The sequence below is a fragment of the Neophocaena asiaeorientalis genome, unplaced genomic scaffold (assembly GCF_003031525.2).
Source record: "Neophocaena asiaeorientalis asiaeorientalis breed wild unplaced genomic scaffold, Neophocaena_asiaeorientalis_V1.1 scaffold129, whole genome shotgun sequence".
NCBI lineage: Eukaryota > Metazoa > Chordata > Mammalia > Artiodactyla > Phocoenidae > Neophocaena > Neophocaena asiaeorientalis.
The window spans coordinates 3,921,652-3,937,228 of NW_020172446.1; the positions used below are offsets into that span (position 1 = coordinate 3,921,652).

General features: G+C 54.8%; 2 protein-coding genes across 4 annotated transcripts in view; both read right to left on the reverse strand.

Annotated features, from left to right (window-relative positions):
• Positions 1-3,260: 3,260 nt before the first annotated feature.
• The window catches only part of FLOT2 (flotillin 2), a 15,185-nt gene continuing 2,868 nt past the window's right edge, over positions 3,261-15,577 (reverse strand). The window contains exons 1-11 of one of the 3 annotated variants that reach the window (XM_024735721.1): positions 13,308-13,373; positions 10,164-10,254; positions 8,036-8,126; positions 6,991-7,114; positions 6,422-6,540; positions 6,190-6,303; positions 5,984-6,103; positions 5,680-5,894; positions 5,086-5,269; positions 4,631-4,780; positions 3,261-4,525 (exon numbers count right to left, since the gene is read on the reverse strand). In XM_024735721.1, coding sequence (XP_024591489.1) covers positions 4,487-4,525; positions 4,631-4,780; positions 5,086-5,269; positions 5,680-5,894; positions 5,984-6,103; positions 6,190-6,303; positions 6,422-6,540; positions 6,991-7,114; positions 8,036-8,110 — 1,140 coding nt within the window. In that variant the 5' untranslated portion in view covers positions 8,111-8,126; positions 10,164-10,254; positions 13,308-13,373 and the 3' untranslated portion in view covers positions 3,261-4,486. Of the gene's footprint in view, positions 4,526-4,630; positions 4,781-5,085; positions 5,270-5,679; positions 5,895-5,983; positions 6,104-6,189; positions 6,304-6,421; positions 6,541-6,990; positions 7,115-8,035; positions 8,127-10,163; positions 10,255-13,307; positions 13,390-15,577 lie in introns of those variants that run through there. The other 2 variants (XM_024735710.1, XM_024735715.1) reach the window with 2 other exon arrangements.
• The window catches only part of DHRS13 (dehydrogenase/reductase 13), a 10,107-nt gene continuing 7,845 nt past the window's right edge, over positions 13,316-15,577 (reverse strand). Inside the window, exon 6 of the mRNA XM_024735731.1 lies at positions 13,316-13,389. The gene's annotated coding sequence lies outside the window, so the exon portion shown is untranslated. The remainder of the gene's footprint in view (positions 13,390-15,577) is intronic.

Below are 15,577 nucleotides of genomic sequence, written 5' to 3' on the forward strand. Positions count from 1 at the left end.
AAAAAAAAAAAAAAAAAAAAACAATAGCTAAAACATGGAAGCAATCCAAGTGTCCATTAACAAATGAATGGATAAGCAAAATGTGGTGAATATATACAATGGGATGTTATTCAGCGTTGAGGATGTTATACTAAGTGAAAGGAGCCAGTCACAAAAAGGCAAATATTTTATGATTTCACTTATGTGAGGTATGTATAGTAGTGAAATTCATAGAAACAGAAATTAGGTCGTTGGTTGCCAGGGACCAGGGACAAGGAAAAATGGGGAGTTATTGTTGAATGGGTAGAGTTTCAGTTTTACAAAATACAAAGAATTCTGGGAGATGGATGGTGGTGATGGTTACATAAAAATATAAATGTACTTACTACCACTGAAATGTAGGCTTCAGATTGGTTAAGATGGTAAATTTTATGTTATGTGTACTTTACCACAATTAAAAATAAAAGTTATATAATTGGAATCATATATGTAGTATGTAACATTTTGGTACTGATCTTTTTTGCTCAGTATAATTCCCTGGAGATTAGTATGTCTTTTGATAAACAGATATTCTTGATTATTTTTATTATTTTTGGCCACACCTCGAGACTTGCGGGATCTTAGTTCCCTGACCAGGGATTGAACCCAGGCCACTGCAGTGAAAGTGCCAAGTCCTAACCACTGGACTGCCAGGGAATTTCCTCTCTTATAGTTATTGAGTTTTGACTTGTTTAAAAAACTTTTTTGATTATCCTAAGGTCATGAAGATATTCTGTTACTTTCTATATGTTTTACAGTTTTACTTTTAACAATTAGATCCACAACTCATCTGGAACTGATTTCATGTACAGTGTGAGGTTCAAGGTCAAGAACCATTCCCCCCCGCCCCCGCCGCCAGATATCCAGTATAGTTTATTGAAAAGACTGTCTTTTCCCCACAGTTCTGCATTGCCACTTTTGTCATAAAACAAGTGTGGGTCTTTTTCTGGACTTTCTGTTCTATTCCATTGGTCTACCAAGTGCCAGTATCACACTGTCTTGATTACTAAAACTTTACAAGTCTTGACATCTGATAGTTCGAATCTTCCAACTTTACTCTTTTTCAAGCTTGTCTTGCTTATTCTTGGTCTTTGGCATTTCCTCATAACTTCAGAATTAGTCTGTCAATTAAAAATCTCTTGGGATTTTGATTGGTATTATATTGAACCTATAGACCAATTTGGGAGAAATTATATCTTTGCAATACTGAATCTGTTTCTTTTTTTTGGCCGCACTGTGCGGCATGCAGGATCTTAGTTCCCCGACCAGAGATCAAACCCGTGCCCCCTGCAGTGGAAGTGCTGGACCACCAGGGAAGTCCCTGTAATACTGCCTTTACATTCATGAACGTGGCACACTGAGGGCATTTTCTTTCCCCTCTTTTTCTCTTATACCCAATGTCAGCAACTCTGGTTAGTTTAAAATGGATCCAGAATCTGAGTGCTTCTCACCAGCCCCCATTGGTCCAAGTCACCATCATATTTCACCTGTATTATTGCAATACAGGTAAGAAGCAGCTGTAGCCTCTCCATTCTATTTTCAGCAGAGCATTCAGAGTGACGTTTGTATTGTGTTGTCTTTCTATTATTGATTTGTGGGAGCTCTCTTTATTTGTTTATTTAGTTATTTATTGCCACACCAGCCGCTTGTGGGATCTTAGTTCCCTGACTAGGGACTGAACCAGGGCCCACAACACTGGAATTGCAGAGTCCTAACCACTGGACTGCCAGGGAAGTCCCTGGGAGCTCTTTTTAAATGAGATGCAAGCCCTTTGTTAGAAACGCATACTGTAAATGTTTTTTCTGACTATGCTTGCCTTCTCATTTTAAGTTTCTTTTGATGAACAGAGACTTATTTTGATGGTCTAATTTCTTTATGGTTAGTGCTTTATTTTTGTTGTTTTTGTCCTAAGAAATCTTGCCTGTGCGAAGGTCACAGAAACATTTCCCTCGTCTTATAAGCATTATGGTTTGATTTTTTACATTAGATCTATGATCCATCTCAAACTAGTTTTTGTATCAATATATGGAATGAGGTAGGGCTTGTGACTCAATTTTTTTCTCATTTATTTATGTATTTTTGCTGCGCAGCATGTGGGATCTTAGTTCCCCAACCAGGGATCGAATCCTCGCCCCCTGCGTTGGAAGCTCGGAGTCTTAATCACTGGACCACCAGGGAAGTCCCAAGTTTTTTCTCATTTAGACTCAGTTGTTCCACCATTTCTGGAAAAGATTTTCATGTCTCCCTTGGATTGTCTCAGTGCCCAGAATGATCTTTATACATGTGTCAGATCACATCACTTCTCTTTCGAAGCCCTTCAGTGGTTTCCCATCTCAGAGCAAAGGCAAAAATAGGCCCCATTAAGAGTCTACATGAACCAGAAACAGGTTTCCATCCTGACCTCATCTCCCACCACTCACCCCACTGCTCATTCATTCACTCACTTCCAAACACACTGACCTCCTTGCTGGTTTTTCAGTCATGCCAGACACACTTCTGTGTCAGAGGCTCTGGACAGAGAGCTCTTCTCTGATATCTGCATGACTCATTCCTTTGCTTTCCTCAGTGCTACCTTCTCAATGAGGCCTTCCTCACACTAAAGTTTCAACACCCTCCCGAACTTCCTATTCCTTTCCCTGTTTATTTTCCTCCTTAGCACATACCATTATCTAACATACTGTATATTTAGTTTCTCTTATTTTTTTCCCCCCACCTGAATGTAAGCTCTAAAAGCTAGGGATTGATTTTATTCACTGCAGTCTCCCCTGCATCTAGGACAATTCCTGGCACATAGGAAGCATTAAATTTGTAAAATGAATACAAATACTGAAGCCCAGAAAGATGAAGCTACCTGCCCAAGATTACACAGGTGATGAACAACCGAACTAAAATTTAAACCCAAGCAGTCTGACTCCAGCGCTCACGCTCTTGAGAAATGAGTCTCCATTACCGAGTGGGGCTCAGGATGGGCAGGGGTGCAGTGAACCTGGCAGCCCCTTCCGTCTTCTGTCTGCAGTGGAGCCAGGTCTCCCTGGCCTCAGGTCTGGCTTCAGCACCTGGGCGATGGCGGCCCTGCTCTAGGATGCTAAGGGGTCATGGCCTGGGTGCTGGTGCCCCCCAGTGGCTAGGGTGGGGAAGAACAGGCAAAGTGCAGTTTTCAGGCTGAAGGGGTGTAGGGGTGGGGGACCTGGTTGGTTCTTGCTTCCCAGTCTCTCCCCTCACAAAAGACACAATACAGGGTGTGGGCATAACCAGATCTTTATTTTACCAGAAGGGACGGGCAGCGGGGCAGTGCAGCATCCAAGCCCCAGACCACACATGCAGCATCCACATGCAGGAACGGCTACACAGGCTGGGGCAGGGCAAGCGGTGGGGGACTGGGACCACAGGATGCTTGGGTCCTGGGCTCTTCTGCCTCCACTGGAGCAAGGACACAGAGGACTGGGCTGCTTCCCCATGGCTGGAACCTAATCACTCTGGCCAGGAAGAAAGCTGGCACAAGGGATGTGGAGTCTGGCCAGCCTACAGCACTGGATTCTGTATAGGGTGCCATAGCTTTGCCCACTGGAAGGGCCCAGCCCGACACCCAGGACAGTACAGCCCTAGTAGGAAGAGGGTCTCTACACTTTCTAGTCTCCAGAAGGGCTAGATCCTGATCCCAGAAGGGCTTAGCAGAGTTGGGACCAAGCCCCACTCCACCTAGTAGGGACATGTCCATGAAGGGGACTTCCCTGAGCACAAGCAGGGGCCTCCTAAGGCAGTAGTAAACTGAGGGAGCTGCTCTACACAGGAGGCCTTTCCTCCGTGCCCCTGGGCGGGGGAGAAAGAGGTAAGGTATGAGAGCAGGCCTGGGGCTGGGCACGGGGTTAGTGAATGGTGCTGGCCCTGGGCCTGCAGCCACAGATAACCCGGGCCGAGAAGGGCCAGAGTGTGCGAGGCTGGGGGCTTCCTGGGGGCAGGGACCAGGCCAGGAGAGGGCAGGGTGGCCGTCCTACCCAGAATCCCTGCACCCATGCTGAAGCTCTGGCTGGGGCCACAGGGGGGATGGACAGATGCACAGAAAACTTCAAGGCACCAGGATTCTGAGGAGCAGCAGGGCCACCCCCCAACAGACAGACAATGATTAGACTCAACATCTTCAGCCTAAACTACATGATGTGTGTAGAGGATGGGAGGAGAGGGGAGACAAAAAGACAAACAGACAAAGGAAGAAACGTACAGGGAGATAAGGGCGGAAGAGACAAACCAGACAAATGTGGCAGTGAAAATGAGGGTGTGGGGTAGAGGAGAAGAGGACGGAGACAGACAGAGACAGGGGAGAAGGGAAGACAGCCAGAGGCCTGAACACGCAGCACTCCTGGTCCCTACAAAATAAGGCACCGGAGTCAGTAACGTTCCCGTTGTCCCTGCGGTGCTAAAACGGTGCTGAAGAGGGGGCGGTGGCTGAACAGTGTGAGCCTTCGGGACCTCACACCTGTGCACCGGTGGCCTTCTTGATCAGTGGTATCTGCAAGGATGGGAGATGCCATGAGGCCTTGGTTCCGGGGCCCCCAACCGACCGCTCCGCCTGGGCCAGTCCTGGGCAACCCACCGCAGATGGCTAGACACCCACCTTAGACAGGTCCACGCCCGTGAGGGCGTGCACAGAGGCAGGCAGCTCGGCCAGCAGTCGGTTCACCTCTGAGGTCACCTTGCTGTTGTCCCCACTGAGGACCACAATCTCATCGACTTTGGTCAGGGGGGCGGAGATTTTGGCAGCAATCTAGGAGGCAGGGGGTGGGGGAGCTGGTTGGTACTCAGACTCCATCCACCTGCCCTGTCCAGCATCTCTCCCTCCCGTCTCTACCTCACCCAATCCCAGTGTAGCCTGGGTGGCCTTCATTTGCACTTCATGGTCAGATGGCCCAGTGGGTTAGGGATGAGCCTATGCCTGTTGTGGGGTTCTCTCCCCACTGCTGAGTACTCCCCAATTTAACCCTCCCAGCCAGCCTGTCGCTGTGTTACGGACAAAGTCCAGAGAAGTCCAGCACTTGCCCAGCCAGTCCCAGGCTGGGGTGGGAGCCTCACCCGGGGCAGGGCCTCCAGCACCAAGGCCATCTTGGCTGCGTCCCCATATTTCTGGTAGGCCTCAGCCTTGAGTTTCATCCGCTCAGCCTCTGCCTTGCCCATCGCCTCGATGACTGCTGCCTCCGCCTCCCCGATTCTGCGGATCTTCTCAGCCTCTGCCTGTGCCAAGAGGACCTGCTTCACCCTGAGGGAGCCCGGGTGGGCAGGATCAGTGGGAAGTGCCAGGGGCCCCTCCAGCCTTGCCTGGGGCCGACAAACCCCGAGCCTCTGCTTTGGCAGGTGTCAGGGGTGGGGGACCCACGAGAGGGGGGTGCCCTGGCCTTCTGGATCTGGCCAAGGAGAGGGCACTGGCTCCCAGATGCAAATGAGAGAGGGGACCAAGCAGAGGTGCCCTCTGTGCCAGGCACCATACCAGGCCCTTAAACCTCCTACACCTAATTCAGTCTTCCTAACAACAATCCCACGGGGGAGGAGGGTCACTCCTACTTCACAGTGGGGGAGAAGGGGCCCCCAAGCTCGGTCAGGAGTGGAGGGAGTGCATGGGTGGCAGAGGAGCTGGACTAATCCCCCAGCCCGGGCACCAGTGGCACCTACTTCTCGCCCTCGGCGATCTGCTGTATGCGGTGGGCCTCGGCCTCGGCGGGGCACCGCACTGTGGCTATGAGCTCCTTGTCTGTGCGCAGGATCTCCTGCGCCTCCACTGCGATCTGCTTCTTGCGCTGCACGACCTCAATCTCAATCTCTTCCTGCCGGATCTTCTGCTGCTCACGGGCCCCTTGTAGCTCGTAAGCTAGCTGGGCCTCAGCCGTCTGTGGCGGGAGTGTGGTCAGCATGTCAGAGGCTGGCTGCCAAGTCCTGGGCCCTGAGCCCCAACCCGGGATGCCCCACGGCTTCTCACCTTGATGTTGACCTCCTCACTGAAGGCTGACTTTTGCAGCTCGAAGGCTCGCTTGGAGTCGGCGATCTTGGTGTCTGCCATGAACTTCACGTCCAGCATCTCCTTCTTGCACTCGGCTTCCTGGGAGCAGGAGGGACAGGTGCTTAGGGTCCCCTGAGCAACCGTGAGCTCCCTGTCCCTGGGGCTGGGAAGGAAAGCCCACATACCCGGATGCCTGCATCCCTCTCAGCCTCGGCCACTCCGATGTCGGCATCTCTCTGTACCACAGCAGTCTGCGTCTTGCCCAGGGAGCTCAGATAGTCCACTTTGTCATACACGTCCTGGGGAGGGAAGGGGGAGTCATCCCTGGGAACAGTCAGAGGCATAAAGGTTCTCCTCTGGCCAAGCTCCCCACTCCCGGATGGACGCAGAGGCCACAGGCTTCCCATCACACTGCACCTTGATGGTGAAGCTGAGGATCTCGATGCCCATGCGGCCGACGTCGGGGGCTGCCACCTCCCGCACCAGCTTGGCAAACTGGTCCCGGTCCTGATAAATCTGCTCCACTGTCAGGGTCCCTGAGGGCAGAAGGATCATGGGCTGGCTCCCCAGGGGCCCAGCCAGCTGGGAAAGGGAGGAGGCATGCAGGTGGAGGTCTGAGTGTACGCAGGGGTCACGCGGTCAGAGCTGGGTCTTCCTCAGTTTCTTCTTAACAGTGTCTAACACTGAGCCTCCTCCTGCAGGGTCCAGGCAGGATGAGGAAAAGTGTCCCAAGCAGCACCAGGTGCCTGACCAGACTGGCAGCCGCTCACCCCCTACTTCAATGCCCTCCTCTTCACTCAAGTCACCTCATGTTTTGAAAGGAAATACTTGACGGAAAACGTGTCAGCTTTTCAGCTAGAAGCCTCTCAGTGGGACCGACAGAGAGAACCCCCTGCTCGCCCTGTCCCCTCCCTGGCCATGGCCTGGGGACACTGCGAGGCTCCTTGAAGGCAGCAGAGGGGTCCCTGGGCTGGGCAGGGCCTCACCGAGGATGGAGCGCAGATGCCCCTCCAGGGTCTGCAGGACGACATTCTTGATGTCCTGCACACTCTTGCCCAGGAACTGCTCGCAGGCCACGGCCAGGAGCTCCTTCTCGGTCATGATCTTCACCTGCCGGTGGTCACAGAGGCGCCTGAGCCAGGCTGGAGGGAGGCAGACGGAGGCCCCAGACCCAGGAGGATGGTGATGGTACCCCTCCCCTCCTTTTCAGGACCTGGAGGCCTAGGGGCTGGGAGGGGGTGGAGTCTGTCTGAGGCCTCCAGTGTGGAGAAGACAGGAGGAACTCATACTGAGAAACTTCATCTTTACTGGCAGCCCCAGGCCCTGCCATGGCCTCCCTCCTGGGCATTTGGGGCTCCCCACTACCCCTCCCCTCAGCCTGCAGGTCTCTGCAAAAAGGAGAATGAGCAATAGGGGCACAGACAGACAGACAGACCAGGAAAGAGAGCCGGGACCGGGCAGCAGACAGGTCCGGGGTCCGCCGCCGAGGGTGGGCATCCTCCTGCCTTTCTTCCCCAAGGCACTAAGCTGACAACCCCCTCGCCAGAGGCCTAGAACATGGTTGAACCTGCCCTGTGTGGACTTCTGGAGAGCAGGAAGCCCCTTGGCCAGGCACTGAGCTGGGAAGATAACGCAGCCTCCGACTCCAGAGCTCCCCTGCCTCACGTGGCCTCGCCCTCTGGTCCCCACCCTGCAGCCCCCTACCAAGGGAACAGGGATGGCTTGGATTCTGGGGCTTGGCATTTCTGACACCTGCAAAGAACGGGGTGGGATTAGTGAGACAGGAGTTCTCAGCACTGGTTCTGTCCTCCGCAGGCCCGCTGGGGAGAGAAGGGGTGTCTGTTAGTCCTGCTGGGCGGCCAAGAGGCCGAGCGTGTTCCAGTGGCGATGACACTCTTGGCAGGGGGGGTGGGGGCAGGGGTGCTGGAGGGAGACTGCCCCTGGCTGCCGTCCTCTCCTCCTCCCCCCCAAACCCCAGCATGGGGACGAGGCAGCTCAACGGACATGCGCGGGGCTGCTGAGTTACTATACCTGGGCGACACCCGTCACAGTTAAAGCTACCCCCTCGGCCGTCTCTACGTCCTCGCAGCGGGGCTGCAACGTCATAATCTCTAGGGAAATCCTGCCAAGAAACGCAAAACAGGGACATGGGTCTGGGGGCCCAGGGCCTGGGGTGCGGGGAAAGAGTGCGACACCTCACTGCTCCGGCTGGGATGGGCCAGGGGTCCTGCTGCGGGGGAGGACCCTCTAAGGGGTCAGAGCTGGGAGCATGTGAGGAGGAGATGGGTGGGAAGGCAGGCGGGGGGGTGGGGTGCAGATGGCTCACAGGAAGGAGTGGAGTGTGCTACCCACATGCACACGCGTCCTCTGCTCAGGTCAGCCTGGCTGGAAGAGTGGGAAAGGGAAGCAGAGGAGAACTGGCTGTGGGTGGTCTGGCCTGGAGGAGTGGGGGTGGGCAGAGTCTACAGATGTAGTCGTGTGTGTGTCCTGGGACAGCACGTAAATGCTCGTCCTCTAGGCCGTGCTGTGCGGGCCGTCCAGGGATGCCATCTGAACATGGCCCTCACCTGTTCCCTGGGTCTGCTCACACCCTGGGATGCCCCTGGAGGCTGCTGAGAAAGCTCTGCCTTGTAGCCTGGCAAGCTGGGAGTCTGCGCCCTGCGAGGGAATCCTGGCCTGGTCCCTCTACCTGGCAACAGGCCAGGACTTGAAGCCCCACCCTCTGGGGTTGGGGCCAGGTGGGCCAGTGGGGGAAAGGGCTGGGGTCACACTAGAGCTTCCTGGCCAAGGAGCACTAATCCCACAAAGAGCTGTTCTGCCCAGACAACCTGAGTCCTCAAGGGTCCAAAGCACCCAGCTGAAAAGGGACCTGGGCATTTGCAGCCGCTTCAAGTAGAACATGGGTTTGGAGGGAGATGAGGCTGCTCTAGAAGCGGGTCGAGAGAGGCCTGGACCCTACTCATTCCACACAAGGTGCTCTGAGCTTCTTCTCAGGCCTCTGCCCTGAAGCCTTCCCTCCTGTGGCTACAAGGGGTGGGTGCGATGGGGACAGTCCCCTTCCCCATTAGGGATAACACGATGGGTGAGGAAGGGTGTGGTGGTGCAAGGGTTTTGCCTGAGAAGCCGGAAGACAATTTCATGAGAGGGAAGGGGATGGGTAAGGTGACATGTAGGTCTCTTCCAGCCTGGGGACCTGCCAGCATGCAGGCTCTGAGAAGCCAGGGGTTTTCTGATGTTCATCGCTGCCTCCTCAGTGCCTGGAGCTGACAAGGTGCTCAACAGGGAGCTGGTGAATGAAGCAATGAAGATGGGAACTTGCATGTCATGAAGAAAGCACTTGGAGTTGCTGAACGCCCTTGCTCAAGAAAGGGTTTCCTAGCTACGGCTGCCTGGCAGTGAGGAGTGAGACAGCAGGTCACTTGCTTTTCCAAGTGAGATCATGAGATCGTGTTCATGGTACAGATGGGGTTCCTCTAGCACTTCTTCCCTGAAAATCCCAAAGCGCCCTCATATTGTTCTACTCGCCTTTCCAATATTCCTACAAGGCACAGGGAGGGCGTAATTCTCCCCATTTCACGGATGCGGAAGCTGAAGTCCGGTGACAAGAGATCTGCTCAAAGGTCCCTCGACACAAATCAGGGGCAGGAAATTGGGGGGCGTCAAGTGGCGGGGTGAACAGAACTCCCCATGGGACGCATCTCCTGGCCCTGCAGGGAGGACTAGGGCTTGACACTGAGGTGTCAGCCTGGAGCAGGGGCTGGCAAGGGGCTCCGTGGTGCCTGGAGGACTAGGACTTCTGTAGGAGTCGTTAGGCCGGAACCCTCTGCCCAGACAGCCCAGCTCTGTCACTAAAGGGCCTGTGTCTCCTGCCTCAACTTACTCCCAATTTAGGCTTGTCATCCAAGGACCCCCACTGGCAGACTTGGGCAGAGCTTCCAGAAGCCCTCGCCCTTTCCCCGCTAGCAGCCCCAGTGAGCAAGGGCAAGGGAGTTGGGGATCTATAGGGATCCATCCTGCCACCCAGAGCAGCAGAGGTGGGAGCAGAGGGGAGAGAGGCACACTCTCAGAAGTGGAGTCCATCCAGCGCCTGCCTGCCAGGCCCCGCAGGGCGGGAAGAGAGAAGGTTAGACACAGAGGAGGGAAGCAGGTGGGTTATTACCTGTGCAACCCCTGTTACGAATAGCGGGACCCCCTCCGACGTCTCAATATTCTCACAGCGACACAGGATGGTCATAACCTCCAGAGACAGTCTGAGGAGCAGCCAGGGGGTGGGGAGAGGTAGGGACAGGAAGGGGTAGGAGGGGACACAGCAAACACACACAGTGGTTACCAGACAAGCACTCAAAGCCTGACGCCTGGGGGGTGGGGCGGGGTTGCTCTTAGCACCTCAGCTCCCCCGCCCCCCCGCTGCCAGCTCAGCCTAGGGCCGTAGGGGGACAGAGACACCCCCTTGCTGGCCTGAGGCCTCTGGGTCTCTTCTCTAGCCCCCATACCCTTCCAGTGAGGAGCTGCTGGGCTGGAGGAAAAGTCTGCCAATGCCCTGAGCCCGTGATCTGAGGTTGGGAGGCCTGTGCATAGGGCACCTGGGTTACCCACCACCTCACTTTCCCAGGAGATTCCTGGCACAATCTGGGAGATGGCCTCAGCTCCACCCTCCGGACACAGGCTAACCTGTGTTTCCAGAATTGGCAGGGGAGGCCACTCTGGGGATTAATGAGCCACAGAAAATCCTGAATCCTGCTCGGGGCACAAACCCTCAAGGCTTGTGCTTCATATCACTAAGAAGGCAATTTAGGGCCAGAAAAGCCCCCTCCCTAGATTTTTGGATTTCCTGATCTGGGGGGAAGGGTGTGTCAAGGAAGGCTGGGGGAGAAAGTGCGCCCCTGCCAGGATATTCACAGGAACAACTGGGAGACAACGGAGTCATTCACTTTCGAGTTTCCAGAGCTGGGCATAGCACAGAGTCATGGCAAAGGAAACCGAGTGCTTCAAAGCTACCTGGCCCCCCCTAGCTGGGCCTTCCTAGGGCAGCGTGTGTGAGACTGTGTGCAGGGTGCTGGTCCAGGCGGAGGCCAGGCTGTGGACAGCATGGAAGGTTCCTTACACCAGAGGAAGGGAGGAGGGAGGCTGAGGTGACGGAGCAGAAGCAGGTGGACTGGGGGGACGGGGAGCAGTAGGCAATGTGGATCCCCCAGTGCCAGCCCTGGATCTCGCAGTGCCAGCCCTGGGGGCTCCAGCCATGCAGATGTGCAAAGGTTGCCTTCACTCGAGCCCCTAAAAATAGCACCCTCGGGTCTGAGAGGACTCTAGACCCAGCTCAGACAGGAACCCACCAAGCTCTCTTTTGGGGAAGGAGGAGAGAGGGAGACAGGAAAGAGGGAGGAGGGAGGGAGTAAGGGAGCGAAGGAGGGAGGCTGCAGCTCAGATGCCAGAGGTGGAGGAATCACTCGGGCAAGGGAGAGAGAGCTGCCCACATCAGGGCCTCAGGATAGGACAGGATGTGGCAGCAAAGTACAGCAGGAGGAACTTCCCTGAGTCTGGAGAAGAATGGCTGACACCAAGGGGGCTGACATGTAGGATGGCTGTGGAAAGTATCTCAAAAGGGAGGCTGGGCTAGAAACCTCTACTCTGACCTGAGAGGCTCCTGCCAGCCTAGGGAAATAAAGGCCCCAGCTTGTGGAGATGTCCCCCAAGCAGGCTAGGGGCTGGGGAAGGGGCTGCCCCAAACAGGGCCCAGGAAGGGGAGCGGCTGCAGGCTCAGACTACCCAGTAAGTGGGACCAGAGGGAGGATGCTGAGCCTGGATGTGGGAGATCAGTTTCCTAGGATGAGGACAAGGGCCCTCACCCCTCACTTCCAAGCCTGCTGTCAGAGGAGCTTGGCCCTCCTGTCTTGGGGCTCTGCTCCCTGGAGCAGGAAGATGGAGGGGGGACCACGGATGTGGAGAAAGGGCTGCTGGGTGTTGCCCCAGCAGTGGATGCCCGGGCAGGACAGGTCTCTGGGCAAATGGCAAACACTCTCGGCATGGCTGTATGTCGAGGTGTCTTGACAAGATACTCTGTCGTCCCACGGCGGGTGGGGTGGGGTGACAGTGTCTCTGCGGAGGGCACCTCACGGCTTCCGACAGGCCAACTGGCCCCCTCAGGAGTGCTTAGGATCGCCTGAGAGGAAGCTGTGACCAGGACTGATTACTCTCTGACACTTTTGGCCTCGGGCCAGAAGAGTCCCCCGGGACCCCTCAACTCAGGCAGGGCCAAGTGCAGGCAGAGATGGAACAGTGGAGGGGGTTAGTGAGAAATCAGTGAAGTTGAAAAGCGGTGACATGCTTCCCATGCCCCTGACACTAGCCAACACCCTCAGACTCCCTGAAGCCCCAAGCATCAGCAGCTCAGTGTGGCCATGGGTCATCTCTCTGCTGACTGGTGGGGCTGAGATCCAGGAAGGGGATTTCACTGGAATCTCTGCTGCTTCCCCTTCAGATGACCCCCACCGCCGCCAACATGCCCGCACTTTCGCGGCTCTGCTGCCTGTGTTGCCTGGGTCCTGGCCTGGAAGAATCTGGGCCCCTCGCCTGATCTCCCATAGTCAGGAAGGGGTGCTGGTGGAGAGGTGGCCGGGCCTCATCTCCTCCTGGGCGGGCAGTGAGGGGGCAGGAGAGGCCCAGGCCAAGTCCAGCCCTGCGGCAGGCTCTGGGAAAGCCAGCAGGTAGAGCCTGACGGTGGGCCCTCTGGGGAGCTGAAACCTCCCTTCCCCGAGTAGGTCTCTCCAGACTGATTTAGGAGGTCCAGAGCCGTATTGCCCGGCCCCAGAGCCAATTCCTTAGATCCCTACCCCTTATCTTTAACACGCTGCTGTCAGAGCCCCTTCAGACTGTACATCCATTCTCTGCCATTTAGGCCCTGCCTGCATTGTCCCAGGGCCTGCACAGGTGAGGGTTTGTGTAAGGGGTCCCTTCAGCCCTTCTTCCCTTCTTAGACCCACTCCAAACAGGTGTGTAATTAAGGCTCCGTGAATAACTCTGAGCTAGAATCAGGGCATTAGCATTCTGCTTGAATCCTCTGGGACAGAAGTGATGCCCTCAATGGAAAAAAGCACACCCACCAAGGAGGAGGTGCCCACAGACAGACCTCCTGCATCCCTGTGTAACCCATTTCATCTGCTTCTTAGGAGGTCCCGCCCCCCAGAGTGGAAGGCGGCAAGTGGTAGATGCTCTAGCTGACCTGTGGGGTGAAGGGGGTAAGGATGGAAACCCTTTTCTCCCTTGCCCACCAGGATGCCCGGTTTGCTGGCCCCCAGGCCCTTACCTCTGAGTGTCGGAGATACACCACCAGGCCCAGGCCCAGCCGCCAAACACATACTGTTTATAGTCAGAACCGCAACAGCCCCCTGGAGAGCAAAGCAAACCACTGCTGGTCAGTCAGTTCTTGGGTCTGTCTACCCTCCATGCCGCCAACAGCAGCTCTGGGCCTTCGCCTGCTCTGACACTTGACAACTCCCACTGCTGGGTGCCAGGTGCTGAGGTTACAAATAAATGGAAGGTAGGCCCTTAAGGGCCTTGGGATCTAGTTTGGTAGACAGGCAATTTGCATAGAAAGGAGGGTAGCCAAATGAGTAGTTCAGAAGGTAAATGCTTTCAGAGAACAGATGAGAGGTCAGTGGGCAGGAGTGAATGGAAAAGCTTCCATCTTTGATTCACCCATTCATTCAGCAAACAAATATTTTTTCATGCTAGGGAAACAGAGATGAAGATAAAATTCCTATCTTAAAAGAGGTGAGACTAGGAGGAGGGACCTTTTCCTGGGATGATGGTCGTACTATGCGATTTGCCTGTTATCAGAGTGAGTGCAGTCACAGAGGGAATGCGGGTGGGAGGCTAATGGAAGACAGACTCTGAGCCAAGGTTGGGGCCTTGCTCGTGTCCAACAGTGAGGCTGGTTCTCTACTCCCAGGGGTTCAGAGTGAATTCGTTCTTCTTGTGGGAGTGGATGGGGAAGGCAAGGCCTCATAACAGAGCCCAACTTATGGTACCAACTGGAAAAGAGAAAGGGAAAAGGCCTAAAAAGTAAGTGATTCCTGGAAAAACTGTGTATCAACTAAATAGCATGTTGAACCTGGCCACGACCTGATTCATGCCGTGGATGCGTACGGCAGCTCTCTATACAGAAACGAGAAAAATCAATTCTTGAAATTCTTGTCACAAACCCTTCTGCTGATGCCAAAATTACTCAACAAGTTCAAGAAAACTCAGTAAAAGCAAGAGGGGCTGTTCACTTGCAGTGCAGACATGTTCAGAAACAGATGATTCAAAGGAAACGTAATGGGGAAAATGCCAGTGGGTGTCATCATTTCCTCGTTCACAAACGGGTTTTCAGGAAAGCCTTAGGGTGTTTGCCTCCCATGGTCAAAGGTCAGGGCGTAGTTTTGTATATCTGGGTTACAGTGTCTCTCAGACCCCTTGGGAGGGGACAAGGCAGGGTGGAGGGGCAGAGGGCAGATCATGGAGTGTCTTAGGTATCAGGCCAAGGAGAGGTGTGTGTGTGTGTGTGTGTGTGTGTGTGTGTATGTCTTAGGTATCAGGCCAAGGAGAGGTGTGTGTGTGTCTGTCTGTCTGTCTGTCTGAGTGATGGGGGAATCATTTAAGCTAAGGAGCAATAGTTATATTTGCATTTTAGAAACACCACTTTGCACTGGGAGGAAGATACCTGGGTCAGGTAGGCTGGGTAGAAGCAGCCTTTTGCAGTGACCCAGGCCAGACCTAGGGGTTCACGTGGGGGGATGACTTCTAGAATAGTCTTGTCCAAGAGAACTTCCTTGGAGAGTAGAAATGCTCCCCAGCTGTGCTGTGTAACAAAGCACCTACCAGGACATTTGTTACCGAGCACTTGCAATGTGGCTGGTGTAACCAAGGAACTGAATTTTAATTTAATTAACTTAAATTTAAGTGGCCACCTGTGGCTTGTGGCTACCATATCGGACACTGCAGGTCTAGAGCCTGGGTTTGGGTGGGCGGTCAGGCCGACAACCGAGCAGAGACAATAGAGAGAACCACAAACCAGAGACAAGTTTTAAACAGGCAGAGGCAAAGGAACAAGGACCCCGCAAGAGCGTCGGGCCTGCCGAGTCAGAGGGCCTGTGTCTGGCACTGCCCACTGAGCGGCCAGCCCTGTTTCCTGGTCTGCTGTATGCACAGGGTGCAAGCAGCCGAGCCCGAGGCCCAGGGACCAGGAGCAGCCCCGCCGCGTGCACAGGGGCAGGAAGAAGTCTTAGGTCTCTGGAGATACGGGTTCTCGGGGCCGCTGCTCAAGGTAAGCCGCTGCAGGCTTCTCTGCCCTGGGGACGGGGTAAGGGAAGCCGCTAAGGACAAGCAGTCAATTTGAAACCCAAACCATCTCGGGATCCAGTGAAACCGGAAGAGGGTCCAAAACCACAGCTTGTTCCACTTCTTCTGGCCTGGTCGGGGCTGGGGCACAGCTTCCTTGCTGTGGTAGCCTCCTGCAGTGACCCAGGCCAGACCTAGGGGTTCATGTCGGGGGATAACTTCTAGAGTAGCCATCACTTCCTCGTTCCTCACCCC